Here is a 23,110-nt window from a genome sequence, read left to right as displayed (position 1 = left end):
TGTGGTTGTGTCTTGTGACTGCTGTGTGGTGGCAAAGTCAGGAGGTGAATATTGTTTGTTTTTGCGTAAATCACAGCCTCAAGAGTTGTGTGAGACACATGGTTATCCAATATCAGCAATATAGGATTGTTCTCACTTGGGTTAGCATGTTTTTTGAAGTGCTCAAGCCATGTGATAAATGTGACTGTCGTCATATATCCTTTGTCCGTTATACCCATGTCGCATCCAGTAGGCCCTCCTTTGATTAGCAAACGATTTATTCTTTTACGTGCATATATGAAAAAAGGAGGTACATAATGACCAGTGGCATTCATAGCGCAGACAGCTGTAACAGTCTGACCTTGTTCAGCTGCGACTGTTTTGGAAACATCCCTTTTCCCAGTTGGTGCTACATGTTTTGGAAGTTTAGTTTGGCACCGTTTGTACCCCAGTTTCGTCCATGTTGTAAATTTGATTTGGACCAAATTGAAATTTTGTCAATGTGGCCTCCAAATTATTAAAATACATCAATAATTGGACGCGATTAAAGCCCATAGTTCTAGCCACACTTGTCTTATGTGGCACTCGTAGTGACAGGTTGTTCCTTTTCATGAAATCCCGAGTGAAGTCTCTACCAGCTAATTTCGCCTCGGTTGAAAATTGGTGGGGAATTTCATTTTCCTCAGCATATTGATACAGGAGAAAACGTAATGATTTAAGGGTCAAACCAAAGTACCTTTTGTCAAGTTGAATGCAATGTTTAACCAAAGCATCCTCCTGCTCCTTGGTGAATGTCTTCTTCCTCCCAAATTGCCCACTTGCTTTATTTGCCTTCAGTCGATTTCGTAGTGTTTTTTCATCGAATCCAACTTCTTTAGCAGCTCTACGAACCGAGAACCCTCTTTGAACTAACGAACAAGCGACTTTGAATTGCTCTGCCGTGATGGGTTTGTAAGTTTTCTTCCTCACATAGTTCCTGGAACAAAACAAATCTTTAGAATAGGTATGTATCTAACTAAAGTCAGTACACGAATGTTACATGTGAAGGTAGATATTAATTTTAAAGTGAAAGACTTGATGGGTATATAAGTAAACCTTTAAGTTAGTAGAAATATAACTCTGTCAGAAAAAAATGAAAGTAAAAAGGTTTTGCAAAAATGGAGCAGACAAGGGGCAAATGTCCGCAATCGGAAGAGTGCGGAGAATTGCCCCAAATAAAGTGAGGAGACTTGCCCCATTTTGTAATGTCCAAATGATGAGCTACTTTTTTTTTGTAAACAAAAGAAAGAATAAAAATTAAGCATTAATTTCAAAGATAATCAATAACACTTTTTGACATAAAATTCTACAGTTTTAATAGTTAGCTCTATTCTTCTGGATCTTTAAAGAGAAGTCACGAAAATATTGTAATAAACATATAAATATCTGACTTACCTCATTTTTTCTGCTCCCGAATGACCATTAACTACGAGTTCTCGCGATACAACTGGAAGTTGCACTAACAACCTACTGAGGCCAAATATTGTAATAGGATAATATGGGAAACTCCGGCCAATTAGCATTGGCGAAGCGCGAGACATCAGACTGCAGCGCATTCTAGCGGCGTGGACTGAAGAAAGCCCCGCGTAATTCAATTTTACGTGCATATTAAAGGCAACATGTTTACACAATTAATATAAGTGCTGTTTTTACCAAAACTAGAAATTCAAACACATTTAATGCTATTATTCATACAGAACTGTTCTCAGGCTTTATTTAAAGGTATGTGTCAAAGATAGATATGTAATTATGTGCAAAATATAATCTATCAAAATAACTGAACAAGTAGTAGGCCTATGTAGTATCTAATTGGTTTTCCAGCTGTTTTATTTTTAAGGAAACAAGAACAACTAGTTTTAGTAACGGAAGTAAATTGTATGTATGAAATTAATTTCTCACCTGAAAATGTGACTGCATTTTAAATAAAAATCCTTAATTAAACCGAAAGAAACTGCTGCAAACAAATCATGTTACAAGAATGGTAAGGAATTATAATAAATAATTACTTTATAATAAGAGACAAAAATATAAAACAAAGGGGTTAAAATTGTGAATGCGCGAAATGCGAAACACTTAATGCGTTCGGTCCGCTGGAAATCTGAAAAAAGACTTTCAGCGGTTAGTAACGTTGTAATTTTTACAGCCAAACACCGCACAAATATTTCCGGCCATTCTGAATTACTGTTCACATAATAATGTGTTTATTTATTCGCAAATAGAACCATCATCTTATCGCACCAAACACACTTCAATGCCTTTTACCGGCGTTTCCAAAGCGTAGGTTCAGTCCACGCCGCCAGGTTCGCTGAACAACATGTCTCGCATTTTTTTTGTCTGTTTCCCATATTATCTTATTACAATATTTGCTGAGGCGAGATTGACTGAGTAATCGATTGTTAAAATCGATATAACAATGATGCGGACACTTGCCCCCTGCGGACAATTGCCCCCACCTACCCTACTTACAATCTCACAAAGTATTTAAGGCACCTTCAGACAAAATAGAAAGACATATGTGGAACAGAAAACTTCCCAGGCTGACAGAGTTTTAAGACCAACAGATTATGTATGCGAACTTAATTTCGAGGTTCGTGTAGAAAAATGTATAGTATGACTTAACCTAAAATATCAAGTATATTTACTTGACTACTTACACCCATGCATAGGTACTTCTCTTGCCCATGGGTGTTTTACAAAAGCTTTTATTATTTTTCCACTAAACATTGAATTTATAGAACAAGAAACTTTATAGTATAGATTACGATTCACATGCAAAAAAAAACAACAGTATTTGAGAAAACAATTGTGGACACAGGATCAAGTGATAAACTTGGACAGGGGCGAAGCCAGGGGGGGGGGGGGGGGTTAGGGCTTCAACCCCCCCCCCCCCCCCCTTCTTAGCACCAAATCTTTAATTAATTTCTTATTCATCACTCAAACAAATTTCATATTAAAATTAATAAATTTTTTACCATTACAATATTTAAATTTAAGAACCGAAAACTGCTAAAATAGCACTATTTTACACCTTAAAATCCAAATTTTCCCGGGGGAGGACCCCTGGACCCCCCGCTTGAATATGGGGGGTCGGGGCGGGGCATGCTTCTTAACACCCCCCATACACAAATCCTGACTACGCCACTTAACTTGGATACGTAACGGAACAATTACCTTATTATACAAGGGTGGTCTTTACGTGGGTAGCTGTCCCAATTATTGTAGTGTCTCCAATAACCTGTCTATTCTGTGCTTTCTTTAGTTTTATTTTGCGTAGAAAAGTGATGAGCATTTGAAGTTAAGCAACACCGATCCAACACACACACACACACACACGCACACGCAAAGGAGTGCTACGGCTACATCAGGCTTGCGAGAGCCAAAACGGCACAGCTCAGTTGTTGGAACTGTCACAAGTTCAGTCAGGCTGCCAGAGCCTGTGCTCTGGTGCTAAGGCAGAGGGAAGGCACAGTTGATGAAGACCACCATTCGGTCTGAAGTCTGAGCGATAATTGTGATTTTTTTTTACCTGTTTTAATCTGTGTTTGCTTCTTTTAATGGCTGTGCTATTGTTACCATACATACATTTTGTACCTAATTGACATTTTTTTAAAACTAATATATTAAAAATGATTTAAATGTTTTATATTACAGCACAATAACATAATTTTCTGCAACAGATAAAAAAAAAGGTGATCAAATTCAAAAATGCACTCTTTATCACAAATAAAGTGAGACATCATACATGAAGGAATCACGAGCTGACACTATGAACCAGACTCAGGAAGCAGGTGTGTGGAAGGCTGCCAACTAATTTGTTTGCACATATTTCAGGAACATATGATCCAGAGATACTTACCTACTAAATTCATGAAATCAAGGGCGAAACAAGATACCACGAGGGAAACTGACGCTAAACAAGATTGCAGTACAAACTATTTTTCCGAACTTGCCATCATACTTGACACGGCGGATAAAGCCCCCCCAGAAGAATCATTCAAAGGAACATAAGTTGATTTGTGTATCACATATAAAATATTGGTGGAGCAACTAATGAAATATATAAGTATTATTCAAAGTGCTGTGTTTTGAGGAGACCACTTCCGTCAAGTCACGGCGTACCACTCCTCAAACCAGCAGGCAAGCTTTTCTCGCGACACCGTACAAAACGCACATTAGTTAAAAAATGCTGATTCAGAAAATCTTATGACTCTCTCATGTCTGTTGCATTGCCCAAAGACCCAGTCTTATTGCCTTGTAAGTTAGGATGTTTAGAGTAATTAGAGCCAATCTCCAGAAAGCTAGTTAATTTGCTTAGTTTGCTAAAGTTCATAATAGCAAGTAGCAAACCAGATATTCCATTCAAAATAATTCGGACCTTAAAATTATTCGTAACAACTTATTTGTACACGTCAGAGCATCAAATAATTTCACTTTTCTCTGTTGGTGGACTTCTAATCCCTTAAAATTACAATCAAGTAGTATTTTTAATTTAGCACTCTAAATAATGATATTCCAAAAAACACATCTGATTTCTCTTTTATTGCAAGTGCGTGCTGTCATACACCCAACGCTTAAACCAGAGTTAAATATTAATTATATTAGGATGGTCACGCATCATTAGTTGTCTGAACAATCAATGAATTTAAATTCCCCTTGCTCTTTGGTGTTGGAACGAAAGCGAAAGGAAATCACTGGAGAGAAGAAGAATGGCCAGCAGCAAATACACTTCATTTAAGGCATCTTTCGCGTGCGAGGCAATTCTGGGTCCCCTAGAAACCAGCGCGGGATGACGGGAAGACTTTCGCGACGACCGCGGGTGGTAGTTTATTCATCTGAAAGTGTCTTTTCCAGGTTGTCGGCAATATTCTTCTCGCTAGACACAGGTGCGAACGCCGTGCAGTGTCTAAGCTTCCACATCGCGCGAGATTCGTTCCTCTCACCTGCAGAATTGGTCGAGCCAATATTCTTCAGTTGCTGATGCCGATTTGGTCATCTTTGGTGACAGCATTCCAAGTCCTAACATTTTACAGCCCCTGAGGACTACAGAAGCTGAGAAATCAATGTCTACGATAGCTTCAGTCGTAGCTTCTGAATTGTCTCTTCAGCTAGGACCAGACTGCACTTGTGACTCGGAGGTCCAGAGCAGTTGATTACCTGCGAGTCTGCAATTACAACCTGGTGTAGTAGATCATATTGATATCACATTATTATTTGCTGTATTGTCCAACACAGGACCATACCCATTAAATCTGGTGTTGCTATAATCAGATCCTATATCTGATGTCCTAATGTGATAGTGAAAATACAATAAAGATTCATCAGTTAGTGTGTCTAAATACAACAAATAAATTCTATGAGAATAAGTTGTTTCTTTATTTCAGGCCTGTCAAACAGTTTAATTTGATACCTGACAATAACATATGAACTTCTAGTTTTGCAGCTATCAACACAGTATGCACTACACACGATTTTATTCAAGTTATTTTTATGATTATTTTCTTCTCGTCCCCCCACGCATGTGAAAGATTTTTTTTATTACTTTTAAAAGTTAATCCAGCCGGGACACAAATAATTGAGTATACACAGGTATTATCAGCTTGGGCTCAACACTGAGGAAGAGTGACAATATACATTACTATGATGTTTAAATAGAGTACCCTGTTGAGAAAATTCTCAAGGTGCTTAGAAACTTAGACTTATTAAAACATTAAAATTGTAGAATTGTATGTGCTTTTATAGGTCCAGTGATCATTTTTTTAAAACTTATTACTCATACAAATTTTCTTAGTGGGATTTTCTTTGAGGGTTTAACTGTAAGTTGTAATAAACTTCTCTTTGCCAAGAAAAAAAACACACATTACTTTGCTTTCATGATTCTGAAGCCTTCTTCAAAGCATCATGACACATTATCTCTGAATGTAAGAGCTCTGCAAAGTCAGTTCTTACTTGATCGGTGCAGGATTATACAGCATGCCAAATCAAAGAATGCCGAACTGAAGGGCATTGACTGAGTCTAGACTGTGTATGTTGATGTGGACCTTCCGAAAATAATAATTAAGAGAACAATAATTATACCACAAGACACTACAAAATGTGAAATTATGTTAGTCATGTCACTTATTCCCTTTCAATAAAGTTTTTTATAGAAAAAAAAATTAAAATGGGTCTCCTTCAAAAATCATTATGGAAACGTACCCGTGAAACGTGACCTGCCACAAAACAGGAAACAGATAGTAAGGTTAAGCTCTGTGCGAACTGGGAACTCAGGCAGCGCGGGGCTGCGACCTAGTCAACGACTGTAATCCACCCGAGAATATATGAACATGAGCGGTTCAGTTGGTACTTAGTACTGGATTACAATACGTGCCCAACTTTTACTGTAGTAGGAATTCCACCCCCCTCCTCAAAATACTGATAATTTCAAAAGTGCACTGGTATTACAAGCAGGAATTTTATTGTTGTTTCTTATATCAGGAAATGTGAAATATTTTTTTCAACACACACAGGTGCAAAATGTGTGATGAAATGTTTCATAACTTACTCCTGCAACGCTTATTATGATACTGCTAATCAACATTTTCTAATATGCTACATGCTACTAACAGAGTTATCTAAAAATTTCCACGAATAAGGTGTGATGAGGATTGAACTTACATTCACAGAAGGTACTACTTTGTAAATGCACAAATACAAACATATTTTTAACAACAAAATCAACCAATGCTTTCACATTAACAAAAACTATATTTGAAAATTTAAAATCTATATATAGAATAAAAACACTAATATTTAATTCTGTTTCTTTAACATTTTATAAAAAAAAAAAAGTTTTAATACACATATAAAACACTCCTTCCTTAGCTTTTATTTGTTAAGGAAAAACAGTAAACGTTAAAATGGACCCAACAAATACATTCAGTAAAAGGTCTAAGTAGGTTTGCACGAGTCTGTTACAAATGTAAATTGCCTGTAACGACAAAATATATATCGATGAGCAGCGTAGAAGCGACCAGTTTCCTCACTTGAACATTTTCTCGAAGCGAACTTTCTCGAGCACCAAGTAGCTGCTGATGAGCTTCTTGACGGAGCCGATCTCCGCCACAATGTCCTTGTTGCTGGGCAGGAGCGCCAGCGCCGCGCGCAGGTCGCTCAGCGCCACCTCGTAGTCGTTGAGGCCGATCCGCGCCTGGCCGCGCCGGTACAGGGCCTTGGCGCAGTCCGCGTCCAGCTGCAGCGCCTGGGGCAGAGAGCGTGGCCCCCTTCCCCCCGTGTCTGACAATACACAGCCTGGGGCCCAGAGCGCGCTCGGCGATCGAGGCCTCTGCGGCCGGGGAAACACCCGGCGCTCGTGCTCTGTGTCCGCCCGTCGCAACACCCATTTCGGGTTATATAGGGGCAGGGGCGCAGCCAGGGAGGGGGGTTTAGGGGTTCAAACCCCCCCTCCCCCTTAGCACCAAATCTTTAATTAATTTCTTATTCATCACTCAAACAAATTTCATATTAAAATTAATAAAATTTTTACCATTACAATATTTAAATTTAAGTACCGAAAACTGCTAAAATAGCACTATTTTACACCTTAAAATCCCAATTTTCCCGGTGGAGGACCCCCGGACCCCCCGCTTTAATACGGGGAGGGGTCCATAACACCCCCCATACACAAATCCTGGCTACGCCACTGTATAGGGGGTATTGGTGTTTCGGGAGGGAAAAAATACATGGTAAATATTACAGCGAGGGATGAGAGAAATCTTTCGGCGATCGAGGCCTCCACACCCCGGGAAAGTTTCAGCACTCGGACTCTGTGTATTCCTCTCGAGAAAGGCCTGCGGGACTCTGAAAAATTTTTTGCAGGGGAGCCAGAAAATTCTCCCGGCAATCGAGGCCTCTGTGGCCGGGAAAAACCCCCGCGCTCGGGCTTTGCGCGCACCCGTCGCAACACCCCTGATTGCCCCCCTGACAATACACAGCCTGGTCAGGGGAGGGTCTGTGTTGGCGAGGCTGCGACGTCTGCCGTCTGCAACTCGGGTGCCCACACGTGAGCCCGTCCGATGACTCTACCTGACGTTACCAGCCCTGCTCGTTTGACGAACACACAAACGAGTTATGACAATCACAAGTTTAGAAGTTTTATTTTTTTGGTATTTTAAAATTATGTACGAAATTTCTAATTAATATTTTGCCAAATGTAAACGTAGACATGGACATACTAAAAAATGTGTATCACTGCAAAACAAACATGTACCAGTTCCAATTTTTGTGTTTTAAGTTCTGGATCGACACACTTAAAAAACTTTATTACTTTTTTTTTTTTTTTAGTAAAATATGAAGTAGTGTGTCAGTAACGCCCTACTTTTTGATGTCTCAGTGTGTCTACCCTTGCACAGGATAATAGTTCTTTTCTCGCAATCACATTAAAGTCTTTCGTTTTTACTAGCTGTGGTAGATAAAGATTTTTAACAGAGTGAACTGTGGTACTTATTTCTGACGATTTATATTTCCATTTCTACTGTACCTGTGACTGTTTACTCAGCGTAGATCAACACGCCATGAGTCAACTTAGTCGTTCATCTACATTTTTAACTACAAATGCTGCTAATCCACAGAACCATAAATATCTTTAATAAACACAGCCTATGTCCAACTGGAATAATGTGTTTAGTAACAGCAAAAGTTTTTTTGAAACTTACCTAGTAGTTATTTAAGTTTACCCCTAATGTTTATCTCTTTTTATAACATTAGATTAATAGTACAAATTAATTACCTCCTTATGTATACAAAAAGCTACATGGTTCTAAGCTCCAATTTCATATTCTCGTGTTTACCTGCGGAAGGGTCGGCTCTGCGTATGGGTTGCATCTATGATCTTGGGCGTAAAGATCTAACATTTTCACTGAAAGTTTCGCCCTTGAATATGAGTCACACAGTATATATGTCTCCAGTAGAATACAACTGAAGTCTTTATGGTTCTTGTCTCATAGGTCTTTCGTCCCTTCCCTCACCATCCTTTATCGCTCTTCCTAACCCACCCCCCCCCCCCTTTTTCCATGCACTACCTAACAAAAACTACAAAGTAAAGAATACTATTTTTTATACCAGTTTTTACTTTCCCGTCTGTTGTATATTTTACTTTTACCCGCCCCCCTTCCCCAAGAGAGAAATGACAGCACGCTACTATTTCTTGTCAATTTTTTTTGTCGGTTCCTTCAATGAAAAACAAGCTCGCCTTTTTACCGCAGTTTCGTCATGGAATGTTGCAGTTTAAAGCGTGGTAAATATCTAACATAAAACAATGTTTGGATACAGTTGCATCACAAAAACTTGTCGAGATAGACATGATCATTGTGTATGGTGCCAGTTCGCGGACATTTACAACAATGAGAGAGGGAGGGAGAACCGAAAACGCTGCTGCATGGCCTCGCGCATTCACATCCCCTCTCATACTCTGACTGGTTTATGTTTATATTTACCCCTCTTGCAGAGTGTCACAGCCCGACGGCAGACAGGTCGGGTATCCGCCCGACAGACAGCAGACATAGCTTAACGGCGCAGTTCAGGATGCTTTACACTCACTGATGAGATATTTTAACTAAACAATTTATACTTACTCGTAACATATTTATCAAAAACGAACACAAGCTAGTTATTTGAGGGCATTATCAACCACACAGTGCAATGTTAGTTCTTTTTTTACATATAAATACACAAAATGAAAAACTCGCATGAGGGTCAGCACTACATGTTACTAAACAAAAAAAAACAAAAAATCAGCGTGGAATGTGCGACCCATGGTGAATGAATGCGACCCACGATCGTAAGGAAAGCACGAGCGCCGCTCACCTTGTCGCACAGGCTCAGGGCCTCTCGGTAGAGGCTGACCTTCAGCTTGGTGGCCGCCAGGTTCAGCAGACAAGCCAGCTTGGTCCTCGCCAGCCGGCGCTCCTCCGAGCCCGCGTGCTTGTGGCACCTGGGAGCACCACCGACACCGCTCCAGTTGCCAGCCTCACCACCTGCCGGCGCTCACAATCAACACAGGTGGCATACTACACGTATTTTCTGCACCATTTCTTTATAATAAAAATATACAAGATTTTGATTTCATAAAGTATTCAATAATTGCAATTGATAAAAAAAATATGTAGTTACATAAACGGTATTTACTTTGCTAACTCAGTGTTTTGCCAAGTCTTGGTGAGAAACATAAGCTTCCCCCTGAGCCAGTTGTACGTAACAGCACACGTACACAGGCGTCACGGCACACGGGTGACTGGGACACCGTCAACCCCAGCAGTCACGAGGCGTGGATTGAGTGCATGCATAAGTAATGAATCAAACCATCCTTACTTACATTACTATAAAATTATCCAACTTACTACCAGCATATGCAAAGTTGGCAAACTACTATAAATACAAGAATCGAACTGCACACACCTTTTCTAAAACTGTATGAAAAAAAGGTTTTTTTAAACATCTTGCTCGAAATATGTTTATTAGATCTTGCACTTAAAAATACGTAACGGGTTACCAAACTCAGCAGGCCTGTGCACTCGAGAGTGGGAGGATGACGGTCTCCGCTGCCTGCAGTCAGGAGGGGTGACCCTGAAGGGGACGCACTGCCGCTGAGGGCGAGAGGGCAAGCAGGCCACTCGGCCGGCTACCGCTAGTCCGTCGTGCAGTTAGATACAATATCTCGAAGAGTCAGACGTGGTATGGGAGAGACTACGAGCTCTGCATTCGACATGTATCATTGAAACATGCCACTTCAGAATGCAAAACATGTACAATGCTCTCAAATTGTAAGCACTGCTTGCAATGCTTACACAGAACACTGAGGTCGTTGCAAGCAGTAACACACATCTCCTGTCATCTCAGGGACATTGGCGAAGGAACTGGTCTTGGACCACAGACGGGAACCAACCCAGTACTTACCAGGAATGCTTTGGCAAACCATAGGTAACCGAAATCAGAATGGTCGAACAGGATTCGAACCTGGGTGCAGTGTCTTAAGGCCGCCACACATTATCACTCCAGCTCCCGGTTCAGACTGCTCAGTCCAAACTGCCATGACACTCAACTGATGGACTGACAGTTTGGACGCGTGATACGCTGTTCCCACACACGGACTGAGTGTTCTCGAGCCTACAGTCCGATTTTATGGGAAGCCATCAGTTCGTCAGTCCACCAGTTCCAACTGTTCAGTTCCGACTGATCGTGTTGCTGAAACTATGTTGTTTTCTCTGAGACAGTCTTCTAGTGGACGCTATGTCCTCACATGTTTTCAAATGGACCTCTGGCTTTGTATTTCCATGAGGATGCTAGTACGAGCCAAACAAGTTCAAAGCGTTGCAGCGCACACGGCCGGTGACGCACCCACCAGTCGATGTAGCGCAATGCCTTCTTGTACTTCCGGCTGGCATCCACGTAGTTCTCCGCGGTGAAGTAACTGTTTCCGGAGGCTTTGATGTCCAGCACAACACGTTCGACGGCCTCCACCTGAAACACAACACGAGCGCGCGTGCCACCAGCAGCCAGACTGAAACGCTTGCAGTGATGCCGACTGAACATACCAGAATAATTTAACATGCAGCATTGTGGACACTAAGGTTTCTCGAAACAAATTCTACTGCCGGCAGTAGCAATGACTTTTGTTTACAAACGTTGGTTGAGTAGGTGGGAAAATGAAGTTATCCAGTGTTGATTATATTTTTTTGATTTTTCTGAGCTGGTGACAGAGTTGCGGGCTCGGATAACCTCGATGACGTCTGTCCGGATGAGAGACTATATACCCCGTCCATCCCTTGAGTGTGTCTTTTCCTTTAGCGAAACCTTCTTCTTCAATTTCCCTGGTCATGGAAACACGTAGGGACTCGTAGGCTCGTCTTCCTAGACTTAGCTTGAGTGGCGGTAAGCACGAGGGAGGCGTCAATCATGTAACGTACTGTTTAAAATACCTTACGTAACTTGCCATTTTTTTTCTAAATTTACTGTATGGCACCACCCTTCGAAATTCTGTTTCACCGTAACTTTTCTTCTGCTAGGTTTGCACGTATTTTGTGAATGCTGAGATTTTGCATTAGTAATGAAGCCTCGTGGCTTTCTGATTAGGCTTACGCACTTCGAAACCAGTCACGATAGATCTTGCTTACTTTGCGATGTGCACTTGCGAGTACGATTAAATACTGTAATAATACATATTGGAAAAGGAATTATTTTAATAATTTTTTATAAAAACATACTTGTGTATCTTAAACAGTTTTTTATTACCTACGTACCATTATTATGTAAGAAATTGTGTGTATTTGATGTCTGCGACACTCATCACTTGCCAAGCATTCTTGTTCTTACCCTGCTGGAATTTAAGCGGAGATAATTCCTGATTGTAGACATGTACCTATGTATCAAGTTGTATCTGTAAACAAATTGTTGGGATTATTTAATTTTTTTTTTTTTTTTCAATAAATCAGAACAGGATTTTAAAACGTAAAGTATTCAAATTCAAAACGTCTGCCATCACCCATGCGGATGGTTCCACGTCACAGTGCCACGTACAGAATACACTCCTTCGAGGGAACGATGGGACCGGAATCACGCGCATGCCGACTGAAAACTCGCAAACACTGGCAGGAGGCCTGTGCGAATACCAATTTCTTGATGCAGAGTGAATACCAAATCTAATGTTTAAAATATTTGTGAAATCAAATCAATTTTAGAACATTGTTCTTGACAAAGTTGTATTTCACTTATTTTATAAAATATAGGATTAAAGTAAAAAAAAAATATAATAATCATTTTCATTTTTAATGTTTGAAATGATCAAGTGATAAACCAATTTGACCCTATGTATAACACCATTCAATAAAAATTAAATAAACCATATTAATATGGTGCATTCATAAAAACAAACAACATGCCAAAATATATACAGAAAAAATTTTTTTGATTTCCGAAGCGAATTTTTTTGAAGCTTTGCTTCAAATGCGAAGCTTCTCATCGGACACGAAGCTTTGCAACGCAACCGAAGCTTCAAATAAAACAAAAAGCAAATTTTCTGGCGAAGTCAAGTCAAATATTTGAAAGCTGCGTACTGGTCTAGCTGGCGGTGTTCGCAAATCTTCCCTGCCGCGCTCACCTTGGGCGGACGGCTGGCGTCCTGGTGCCAGTCCTCCGGGAACGGAGGGTACACGTCTGCCGTGCCGTCGCTCTCCGCCACGCCCCAATCCTGGCCGGGCGCCAGCTGCCCGCAGTCCTCCACCACGCAGTCCTGCGGAGAGCACGCTCACTACACCCAGCACTCTGTGCCTTAGCTCTCCGCCACGCCCCAGTCCTGGCCGGGCGCCAGCTGCCCGCAGTCCTCCACCACGCAGTCCTGCGCAGAGCACACAGCACACACGGATCGACGTGGCACTGAACCCGGGTTCCAGTCTCGGCACGGCCATGCTGATATGGCGAGGGCACGGCCTGATGAGGCAATTGTTTACTTAATACACGGTCCGGCAAAAAGACCTCCCATATTTCAAAAGGCAGATACAAACAAACGAAGAAAGATACAGAAAAAATACTTTTAATTGTGAACAACAAATACTATGCCATTTAAAATTACTTTGTTTTAAACATTATGTCTGATAAATGGTGTCCTCCATTGTTGACACATCGACGAAGCCTTTCCCGGAAGTTGTCCATAGTTCGTTGTGTCATTTCCGGTGGAATGGCAGCTACTTCCTGGGTGATTGCCTCCTTAAGTGCTTGCAGGGTTGTGGGATGATGTTTATAAACTTGCGCCTTTACATGTCCCCAAAGAAAAAAGTCACAAGGTGATATAAGTATATTTAACTTCCAATTAAAAAGTCTGAATTAAATCACAGTAAATAAAACATTCAACAATTTATAGTAGAAATAACAATCCTATTAATGACAAATATAATAATAATTTTAAATATAATCTTTTCAAAAAAATCAATTGTAGACTGAGAAAAAAATTCACCATTTGAATGTGGATTTGACCCAAAATGATCCCCACAAATCCCATTTTCACTAAAATTCTTTTTAGTTGCAGTAATTTTTCTAATTTTTGATACTGATATTGCATTTTTATTACCAATAATACCCACTATAATTTCATCAGAAATAAATCAATGAATAGTAACATCAGTTTTATTTATTTCAGTAATAATTATAGAACTTTATCATTAATGAAATCAAAGAGCGTTATACTGAACAAAATTGGGATTATAGTTGATTATAACATTTGAATTGCAATCAAAAAGTATTGTATTAATACAATTCTTCTCAAATAAGAAGCATATTTAAGCTGCCAGGGCCGAAGCCTGTCCTGGTATCCCTGGGCTGTGTCGTGAATGACCTGCCTGTCTATGAGACAAGCCCAAATAAAATTTAAAAATTGGGGCACGCTGATTCGTGTTCGAGCCGTTGGAGTTTATGTGAAAATACGAAACTCTCTGATAAATTGCAGGATTTTAGTGAAAGCTGGTGTGTGCCGTCTCCCGTCGGCGCTGCGCCTGGGTGGTTCTGACAGCTCGGGGCTCCTCCAAGTTGCCGAGACCTTCTGGATGCACTCCATTGTACCGAGGGCGGAGAGATCACGAGCGGAAGCGGGGACAGGGAGTGGACTGGGCTGGATGAAAAAATGCTATGGGCGAGAGATGTGAGGGATCTGAGGAGAAGGCTAAAATAAGGACAGGGAAGGGGGGGGGGGGATAGAACACATTACCAAACAGATGAAAGCCCAATTGCGAGCGTAAAACATCATGTTACACCATTTACAGTGAAAGGAATGGCTGCAAAAAATTTACAATCCTAAAATTGAAGGTTTCCATTTCCTTCAAAGGCTTGGCTTCATGAATTTCATGTCATTTTTTTTTACTTAATAAGTACTGTAGTTTTCTTGCCAAACCTGTACTACACGTCAAGCATATTCTCATAATCACGACTTTTTTGTTAAAATAATTGTGCCATAGTCACTCATCGCTAGGGACAAAATTACATCGTGAATGGTGATAAAATCACAATAACACCACAATGCAAGTCAATACACCGTAATAGCACCGAAATGCAAGTTCTATTATAAAAATTTAGCAGAACTTAACCAAAACTTAATTAAAAATCCCAAAAAAAAAAAAAAAGCATTTTTTAATGTTAGAAATTCAATTAATGTCATTATTTACAGAGAAAAAAAAATTGCACTTAAGTGCACATATCATAAAAAATTAATTTTATTTGTTTTACTGTGCATCTCATACTGAAACACTTTTAAACAATAAAATGCTCGCAAATTTTATTTTTATTGTTCTCGATGTATCCGTGTCACACCCGTTTGCTGAAAATTATTTTATCGTGAGAAATGCAGCATACAAGTACACTATTTTGGTGGAGTAAAGGTTGGGCTACATTCGCAATAACACGCAAACAGCACACAGATAGCACACACGCACAGAGATAGCACAGAGCTTGATGCTACATTCACGCACAACACAACACAAAAGAATACCGGAAGCATTCAAAAAAGTTTTTTCAATGTATAACTTCCATTAACAATTTTGGTCACTGAAGTTTGCATAAGTTACGTTTGTTTATGTTATGTTTGTTTAGATTCGTGTGTTGTTATTGTGGTACAGTTTTTGTTAAACCCAGAAATATTTTAAATACGGTACTTAAAAGTTTAGATACAAAACACAATGAGCATTCAAAAATACATATCACTGTTTATTTCAAATCCGGCTTCTTTAACACATTCATACACTGACTTCCGAGCATTTAATTTAGCTTTTTCCTTATTTGTATCCACTGTCATCCAAATATTTTTACTTTCTATTACAGGTATCCAAAAGCTATCAAATGTGCCTTCCATTTTTATGTCATCGTGTGTTTGAAAACAATAACAAACTACTCAAGTCAACAGCACCAATACTTTCATGACAATTGTTCTTTTATAAGCCCACTAGAGTAGTACTTAAACTGTTTGCTGATTGGCTACCACCAGGGTCGCGCACAGAAAATAACCTAAAAGTTAAAAGTCAATGAACTTTCTGTGCGCCGATTCTGTGGTATTTTTCTGTGCGCCTGCTATTTGCCAATGTGGCAGCTCATATCTAATAGTGTATGTTGAACTTCTGTGCGTCTGTGCTGTTTATGTGCTATTGTGAATGTAGCCCGGGCTTAAGAATTACAATACAGCTTTAACACTGAAACCACAACAAGACGACACCCGGAGATGCCAGGGGGGCGTAGCGAGACACTCACCAGCACCGGCCGGTCCTTCTCGGTGGGCTGAGCGCTGACCTCCAGCACCACGCCCAGGCCTGCCCGCACCTCCCCGAAGGCCACGTTCACGTTGTCCAGGTGCGGGTACGCCCCGGTGGTGATGAAGAACTGGGAGCTGTTGGTGTGCGGGCCGGCGTTGGCCATGCTGAGCACCCCGGGCCGGTCGTGCTGCGACACACGCTCGGGACCACTCACCAGCGAAACAAGCACTTACAACTAGCAGTCTTCAACCAATCACCAACAAAACAAACACTTACAACTAGCAGTCTTCAACCACTCACCGGCAAAACAAACACTTCCAACTAGCAGTCTTCAACCACTCACCAACAAAACAAACACTTACAACTAGCAGTCTTCAACCACTCACCAACAAAACAAACACTTACAACTAGCAGTCTTCAACCACTCACCAGCAAAACAAACACTTCCAACTAGCAGTCTTCAACCACTCACCAGCGAAACAAACACTTCCAACTAGCAGTCTTCAACCACTCACCAGCCAAACAAACACTTCCAACTAGCAGTCTTCAACCACTCACCAACAAAACAAACACTTACAACTAGCAGTCTTCATCCACTCACCAACAAAACAAACACTTACAACTAGCAGTCTTCAACCACTCACCAGCAAAACAAACACTTCCAACTAGCAGTCTTCAACCCCTCACCAGCGAAACAAACACTTACAACTAGCAGTCTTCAACCACTCACCAGCAAAACAAACACTTACAACTAGCAGTCTTCAACCACTCACCAGCAAAACAAACACTTACAACTAGCAGTCTTCAACCACTCACCAGCAAAACAAACACTTACAACTAGCAGTCTTCAACCACTCACCAGCAAAACAAACACTTACAACTAGCAGTCTTCAACCACTCACCAGCAAAGATAACACTTCCAACTAGCAGTCTTCAACCACTCACCAGCGAAACAAACACTTACAACTAGCAGTCTTCAACCACTCACCAGCGAAGCAAACACTTACAACTAGCAGTCTTCAATTATAAGGTACAAGGAAAAAAAATGAATTTTTCTGTTCCAAAATGTTACTTTAAAGAGTTAATTCAATTACCGTAGACATAAAGACTTTTTAAAAATGTACTTGGAATATTCGGAGGAATGATGTTCATACACGTGGTTAAATTGAAATGTTTTCGTCTGCAAAAAAAACAAACCAATTGGACTTTTTACGATGGTCTATAAATAAAACCATGTCCTAAAATACTTGAGTAACACACTCTGGTTAGTAACGTTACACTTTTATTTTTTTATAGTACGGGTTGCGAGACTCTTGTATTACTGTGTACACTTCAGTCAAGCCGAGTCTTTCGTGCTCTTTATGTCGTAATTCTTTAAAAGATAAAAAAAAAAAATTAGAACATTGTGTTTAAACTCTGCTTTTCAGGTTTCGACTGACGTAGCATTTCCAGAAAGAATGGGTGAGGGAAAAAAGGAGTAACCCACTAAAACTCAACGCATTTCCCAATTGCAAAAAAATTTGGGTTCTGCCCCGCCGGAAACAGAACGAGATTGCCTCAGCGGGAAAGGGAGGGGGGTGATGAAACGGAGCATGCACACACCTTAACTGTGAAACATTCATCTGGGAAGGTGGCTCCGTAGATGCTCTCCCCGCCGGAGCCGTCGAAGTGCGTGATGTCGCCTCCCTGGATGATGAACTGCAGCACGGCCTTGTGGAACACGGAGCCCTTGTAGTGCAGCTGCCGCCCCGAGGCGCCGGCCCCCTTCTCGCCCGTGCACAGGGCGCGGAAGTTCTCCGCCGTCCTCGGGGCGACGTCCGCGAACAGCTCCAGCACAATCCTCCCGCCTGCGACAGCCACACCACCACGGTTCTGGGCTCTGTTTGCATCATTTGGATGTCTCGGTCTGCCAATCTCTGCTTTGAGGTCGATTTCAAAGATATACTACCTATTGTAGCCATTACCTTTGAACATATATACTGTATAGAAGTCGCGAGTGGATAGGATTTACTACACGTTTTTCAGGAGCGTATGATGAGCAGCTTGGGAACTTCACCACTGCAGTGCGCTGCCGTAACGTCCTGTATCATCTTAGGTTGTTATTTACACGTTAGAGCGCAGCTCTGTCGCCCGCTGTCATTCCCCGCACCCCCCACCTATCATTCACTGCAGCTCAAGGTCGTTCAACGGGAGGGGGAAGGGGTGATTGAAGAGTTCGACACTTGTCCGCTAGGGACCACCACAAGTCGATGCCCTAGAGATGGTGGCGATTGCGGCGGTGAATTAACCAACTACCTCAAACCGTATTAGAAATTTTAACCTGGGCTGGCAACTTCTATACATTATATATATTCAAATCCATTACCATGATGTGATTTTCTGAAAATTTATATAAGGTTATTTGTTTCATGGTCCATATGAACCAAAACCATCGTCAACTCAAAAGTTTATACATATACACATATCACAATTTTGTGGACATGATAATTGTCACAATTTTTCACAAATCACTTCCAAACTGACACATAAAATCTAGTAGTGGAATATCACGGTCAAGTGTGCCGTGTGGCGAGAGTCCTGGGTTTGATCCCCAAAGCCCACGAGACTCGACCTTACAAGCACCGAGTGCTTCGCAGCTCAATACAATCTTAATGGGGCCTGTGGACTTCAGACTGTGTGTACAACCGTGAGCTGTAAAATACCCTGCAAACCAACGTCTGGTAACATTCATCATGTTTCCTAAGTTCCCCCCACTAAATTGACACATTTTCAAAGACATCCGATGAGTATTTTTTGAATGCTAAGCCACAGTCTGTCCACGTCCTGGTTGATTCAGTTGTCATTTCTGTAGCCTGTAAGTCAAGAAGATAACACACTCAGCTCTGAAGACAATAAAAATAGTAACAAACTATTTGTAAACAAATTACAATTTTTTTAATTTAAGCTGAAACTACACAATTTGTTTTAAGAATTAGATTTATTTCATTACACTTGTAAGTTTTGTACCTATCTGGGTTGAATATTATACATATGAAATAATTTAAATAATTCATATTCAAACAAATTTTATTAAAAGAAGTTAAAATGTTATTTCAAGCGATTTCTTGTATGTAATAAATTTTTTAAATCAATAATTCTATTGGTAATATTCTTACAGCGTGGCTTTTCCATGAAGTAATAAAATTCTGAAAATTCTTTTTTCAAACAATACATGTTCCTGTATTTACCCTTAAAACAGTGTTTCTGAATTCCTACTGGTTTCTGAGAAATCACTGTTTATAAATTACCTTACAATGTTTATTGATGTGGTACCGCCATTTTTTTCCCTTTTCTGTGTGGGTCAGTGTGTGTATATGATCTGGAGAACTTGAGTTCAATCTTAAGAATGGCTGATTACATTAGGTTAGCTACATTAAAAAATACTTCAAAACATAGTAAATGGTGGGTTGTGTTAGTATAGCTACATAAAAAATTCTGTAAAATATTTTTGACAGTTGCTTAGGAATTACCAATTTAATATGTGGCTACCCTGACCACACCAACCATTCTCATGATTACACAGTATTTTTTTATGTAGTTATACTAACCTAACCAACCTTCCATAAAATATATTGTTCATATTGTTTCTCTAATTAATATTCCTGCTATTATTCATTATTTATTTCTAATTGAAGTCTTTTTAATGTAGCTAACCTAATGTAATGAACAATTTTCATAATTTAAATTAAGTCCTCCACATCTCACACACACACACACAGAGACCCACACAGAAAAGTAAAAAATAGTGATGGCCGCATAAATGCACAGCTATTGTAACGTAATCTGTTAACTGTGATTCCTCAGAAACCAGTAAGAATTTAGAAACACTGTTTCCAGGTTAAATATAGGAATGTTTCTAGTGTCCAAAAAAAGTATTTTCAGGATTTTATTATTACTTCGCAGAAAATCTGCACTGTAAGAATATTACAGTTCTCTTTTACAAACCTTGTTAGTTATGAAATTTGCAAATCTGAATTCAGTTTTCCTTATATTGAGCAGGTATGTTAATAATTTTTATTTATTTATTTTTGGCTGAGGGTAGTATGTTACGGCTTTAATACTCAAAATAGTAATTGTGTTGGTCTTCTTTTGCATGTTACAGGCCTAGACACCATTTAATATATCACCATCTGTTTGCTTATTAGCTATTTCACAATGCTTAAGGGAAAGGGACTTGACTTGACTGGACTGGACTAATTTCGGGAGACCCTGGAAAACAGTAATACCACTGCGGCAATGCCTTCCATTCCAAACATTACATTTATGGTTTTAATTACAGTACCCATTAACTCATACAAGAAAGTTATCTAAGCCTACTACATAAATTCATTTAAAATAAAATGACGGAAGTCAAAATAGCTCTGACGCTTTCGGGGTAGGACTTGGTAGAAGCAGTGTAAAATCACAAGAAAACCCTTCAGCTTTTTTTGCGCCAAGGATCAAAAATTTTCATATCCAACAATGTTGTCTTTCGTCCTTTATTTACAAATAAAATTGCATGCAAGCCGGTGCAAAATTATAACCTCTACGTCGGAGATCGTATTGTGGTATTCTCAAATTTATGTACATTCTTTAGAGAAAATTAAATATGCAAGCGATTTGAATAACATAAAACAGATAAATATATAACAATACATTTTTCTGTTCCTATTCTGACATCCAAGAAAACGATTGGATTTCCAGATGTAGACATTGAAATATAAACACAACCAGACACATGAGGAAAAATGATAAACAAAACATAGCTGAGTTCCGATTTTCATTTATCAGAAATTTAAAAGGAGGTTTTCCAGTACAAATTAATGGATAGTAAGATTTATTATCTGTGAATATCGGAAAAATAACGTATTTAAATAAGAAGCATCAAAATGTACCTGGATATATGATATGGAACTTTTTCATAAATAATGGATCACAGGTTAGGATGTAATTTTTGAACTTGTTATTATACTTGTTCATTTTTAAAATTTTTAACAATATATGCATTTAAATAAAAAATAATATTTATTACATAGTAAAATAAACTTTCACAAATAAAATGTTTTCGTATACGATTGCAGTGGTTCCTGCTTGCCTGCTTAATTCTGCAGTCAGTAAATATGTTTCTTACTGGAATGGTAAGTAAGATGAGGAATATACATAACTGAAAGAAAAAAAACACTTAAAAAAATCTAAACACAAGGACGGGACTATTTGCTATGTACTGACAGTGCAAATAGATATTTGAGCAGTTATTTATGATTGTAATGCTTGTGACACATGATTGTGGGACACTTTTGGAATTACAGCTCACACAGTAATGCATTACTCGAGAATTTATTGGTCAGGGCTGGTGCACTGATTTGATTGCTTCCACAGCCAAACACTTTAGTGGTTTGATCATGGCCCCCTCAAGGGTGGGGCTGGGTGGACCCCTGGGTCCAGGGCCCGACCCTGGAGGGGGCCTGGGCCCAGCCCGATTTATTTTTAAATGTTTTACTATTATAATTTTTACAAACTAAAAAAAATAGTTTTTTTTTCATCCAATGAAATTTTAGAAGATTTAACACACATACAGCTTTTTTTTTTCTGTGACTATTTTCATTATAAATACTTGTTGTGGTATTTTTAAAGTAAAATACCGGTAATTTTATAAACAAAGCTTAGTTTGAACTTATAAAATATTAACCATAATTATATCCTGTATTTTTAGGTTTAAAAACATTCTAAAAAGAGTGTAGATAAGAAATAACCATGCAATTATAATGTAGCGCTTAACTGTAATTTTGTTTTGAATTTTTTATTGATGATGTGGGGTGGGGCTGTCGTCGATCTTGGGTCCAGTGACCGTAATCGAATGACAAGCCATGGGTTTCATATAAATAAAAACTCTGATAACTTTAGCAATAAATATTAATATAAATGTTTTGATTCAAGTAGTTTTCAAATTATAATTAAAATACATTGCCGACAGACCCGAAAATCAAGGATATATTGGGCTTTGTGACTCAAATAATACTACACTTGTTTTTTTAAAAAAATTTTTATTTATATTCAGAATAATTTAGCTTTTGCAGTATGATATTCTAGAATTAAATTAAGTGTTTACCATTCTAAAATAAAAATATATTTAATATAAGTATATCTAAAATTTATTATAACGAAACAATGACTTAAATATTGAATTGAAGCATTGTTGGTTGCAGTGACTACTGACAGCTGTGTTTGACTTTTGAGTGCGGCAAAACAAGAGACGTGAATAGCTCCATATCTCGTCTTGTTTTTTCTGAATGTATATAATTTAACACCGAGGATTTTAATGACCGTTAGAAGAGATTTATATAAAAATTTTAAAACGGTTTTTAATTTTTGATTTCTGTCGGTCGATCATGTATACGCGACATCATCTACTTTCTCTGTCGAACGAGTTGAATGATCTTTACTTTTTGTTTTGTTGTAGTGCATCAAGCAGAATGCCCTGCACATGTGAATGATAGTCGAACAATTGCTTAATCATTTTACAAACCTCCAATTTTATGGTTAAAGCAACGCCAAAACATGGCAGGATTATTGGGGTACGGAAGAGACGCCGTACGAGTTAAAGTAACGGTATGAAATTTGTTATTTCAGTTGAGTGCACTGCACCTAGAAAATGTTTTTTGCACGCATGTTTTTATTGTCAGTTGCAATGCTTTGTATTGTAAATGAGAATAGTAGGATCATCATTAATGTGATAAAGCACACTTCTACTGGCAACCTTGTGGTCTTATTTGTTGTGAAAATCTTATATTTGAATTAAATAAATGGAAATAGTT

At 39.2% G+C, this 23,110-nt stretch overlaps 2 protein-coding genes across 8 annotated transcripts in view; one reads left to right on the top strand and one right to left on the bottom strand.

The window, feature by feature from the left end:
* Positions 1-6,806: 6,806 nt before the first annotated feature.
* Positions 6,807-21,057, bottom strand: LOC134538874 (peptidyl-prolyl cis-trans isomerase D-like). 4 transcript variants are annotated; one of them, XM_063380452.1, is made up of 7 exons: positions 20,952-21,057; positions 17,880-18,124; positions 16,276-16,464; positions 13,148-13,279; positions 11,393-11,511; positions 9,859-9,985; positions 6,807-7,255 (listed from the first exon to the last, which is right to left on the bottom strand). In XM_063380452.1, exons 1-7 carry the CDS (start codon positions 21,007-21,009, stop codon positions 7,037-7,039), a joined length of 1,089 nt encoding a protein of 362 aa, XP_063236522.1. In that variant the 5' UTR covers positions 21,010-21,057; the 3' UTR covers positions 6,807-7,036. The 4 variants fall into 4 exon arrangements, with proteins under 4 accessions (XP_063236522.1, XP_063236523.1, XP_063236520.1 ...); XM_063380453.1 differs by having other exon boundaries at positions 9,898-9,985; XM_063380450.1 differs by having other exon boundaries at positions 11,389-11,511; positions 20,952-21,046.
* A 1,446-nt stretch (positions 21,058-22,503) lies between these two features.
* The window catches only part of LOC134538870 (TBC1 domain family member 25), a 37,410-nt gene continuing 36,803 nt past the window's right edge, over positions 22,504-23,110 (top strand). The window contains exons 1-2 of one of the 4 annotated variants that reach the window (XM_063380443.1): positions 22,558-22,587; positions 22,756-22,904. In XM_063380443.1, the coding sequence (XP_063236513.1) occupies positions 22,854-22,904 (51 nt within the window). In that variant the 5' untranslated portion in view covers positions 22,558-22,587; positions 22,756-22,853. Of the gene's footprint in view, positions 22,905-23,110 lie in introns of all 4 variants that reach the window. The other 3 variants (XM_063380442.1, XM_063380444.1, XM_063380445.1) reach the window with 3 other exon arrangements.

Source organism: Bacillus rossius, chromosome 14 (assembly GCF_032445375.1).
Source record: "Bacillus rossius redtenbacheri isolate Brsri chromosome 14, Brsri_v3, whole genome shotgun sequence".
In the NCBI taxonomy this organism is placed as follows: Eukaryota; Metazoa; Arthropoda; class Insecta; order Phasmatodea; family Bacillidae; genus Bacillus; species Bacillus rossius.
The sequence above is the reverse complement of the archived record's forward strand: the minus strand, read 5'-3'. Positions and strand labels throughout refer to the sequence as shown.

Bases quoted from the DNA above. Each gene is read 5' to 3' on its own strand.
- LOC134538874 (XM_063380450.1), bottom strand. From the start codon at position 21,009: ATGTCTACATCTGGAAATCCAATCGTTTTCTTGGATGTCAGAATAGGA. The intron at 11,512-13,147 runs GTGAGCGCGGCA...GTTGTGTTTCAG, and splicing joins ACGCCAGCCGTCCGCCCAAG to GTGGAGGCCGTCGAACGTGT. The intron at 9,986-11,388 runs GTGCGTCACCGG...TGGTGCTCCCAG, and splicing joins TGCGCTACATCGACTGGTGG to GTGCCACAAGCACGCGGGCT.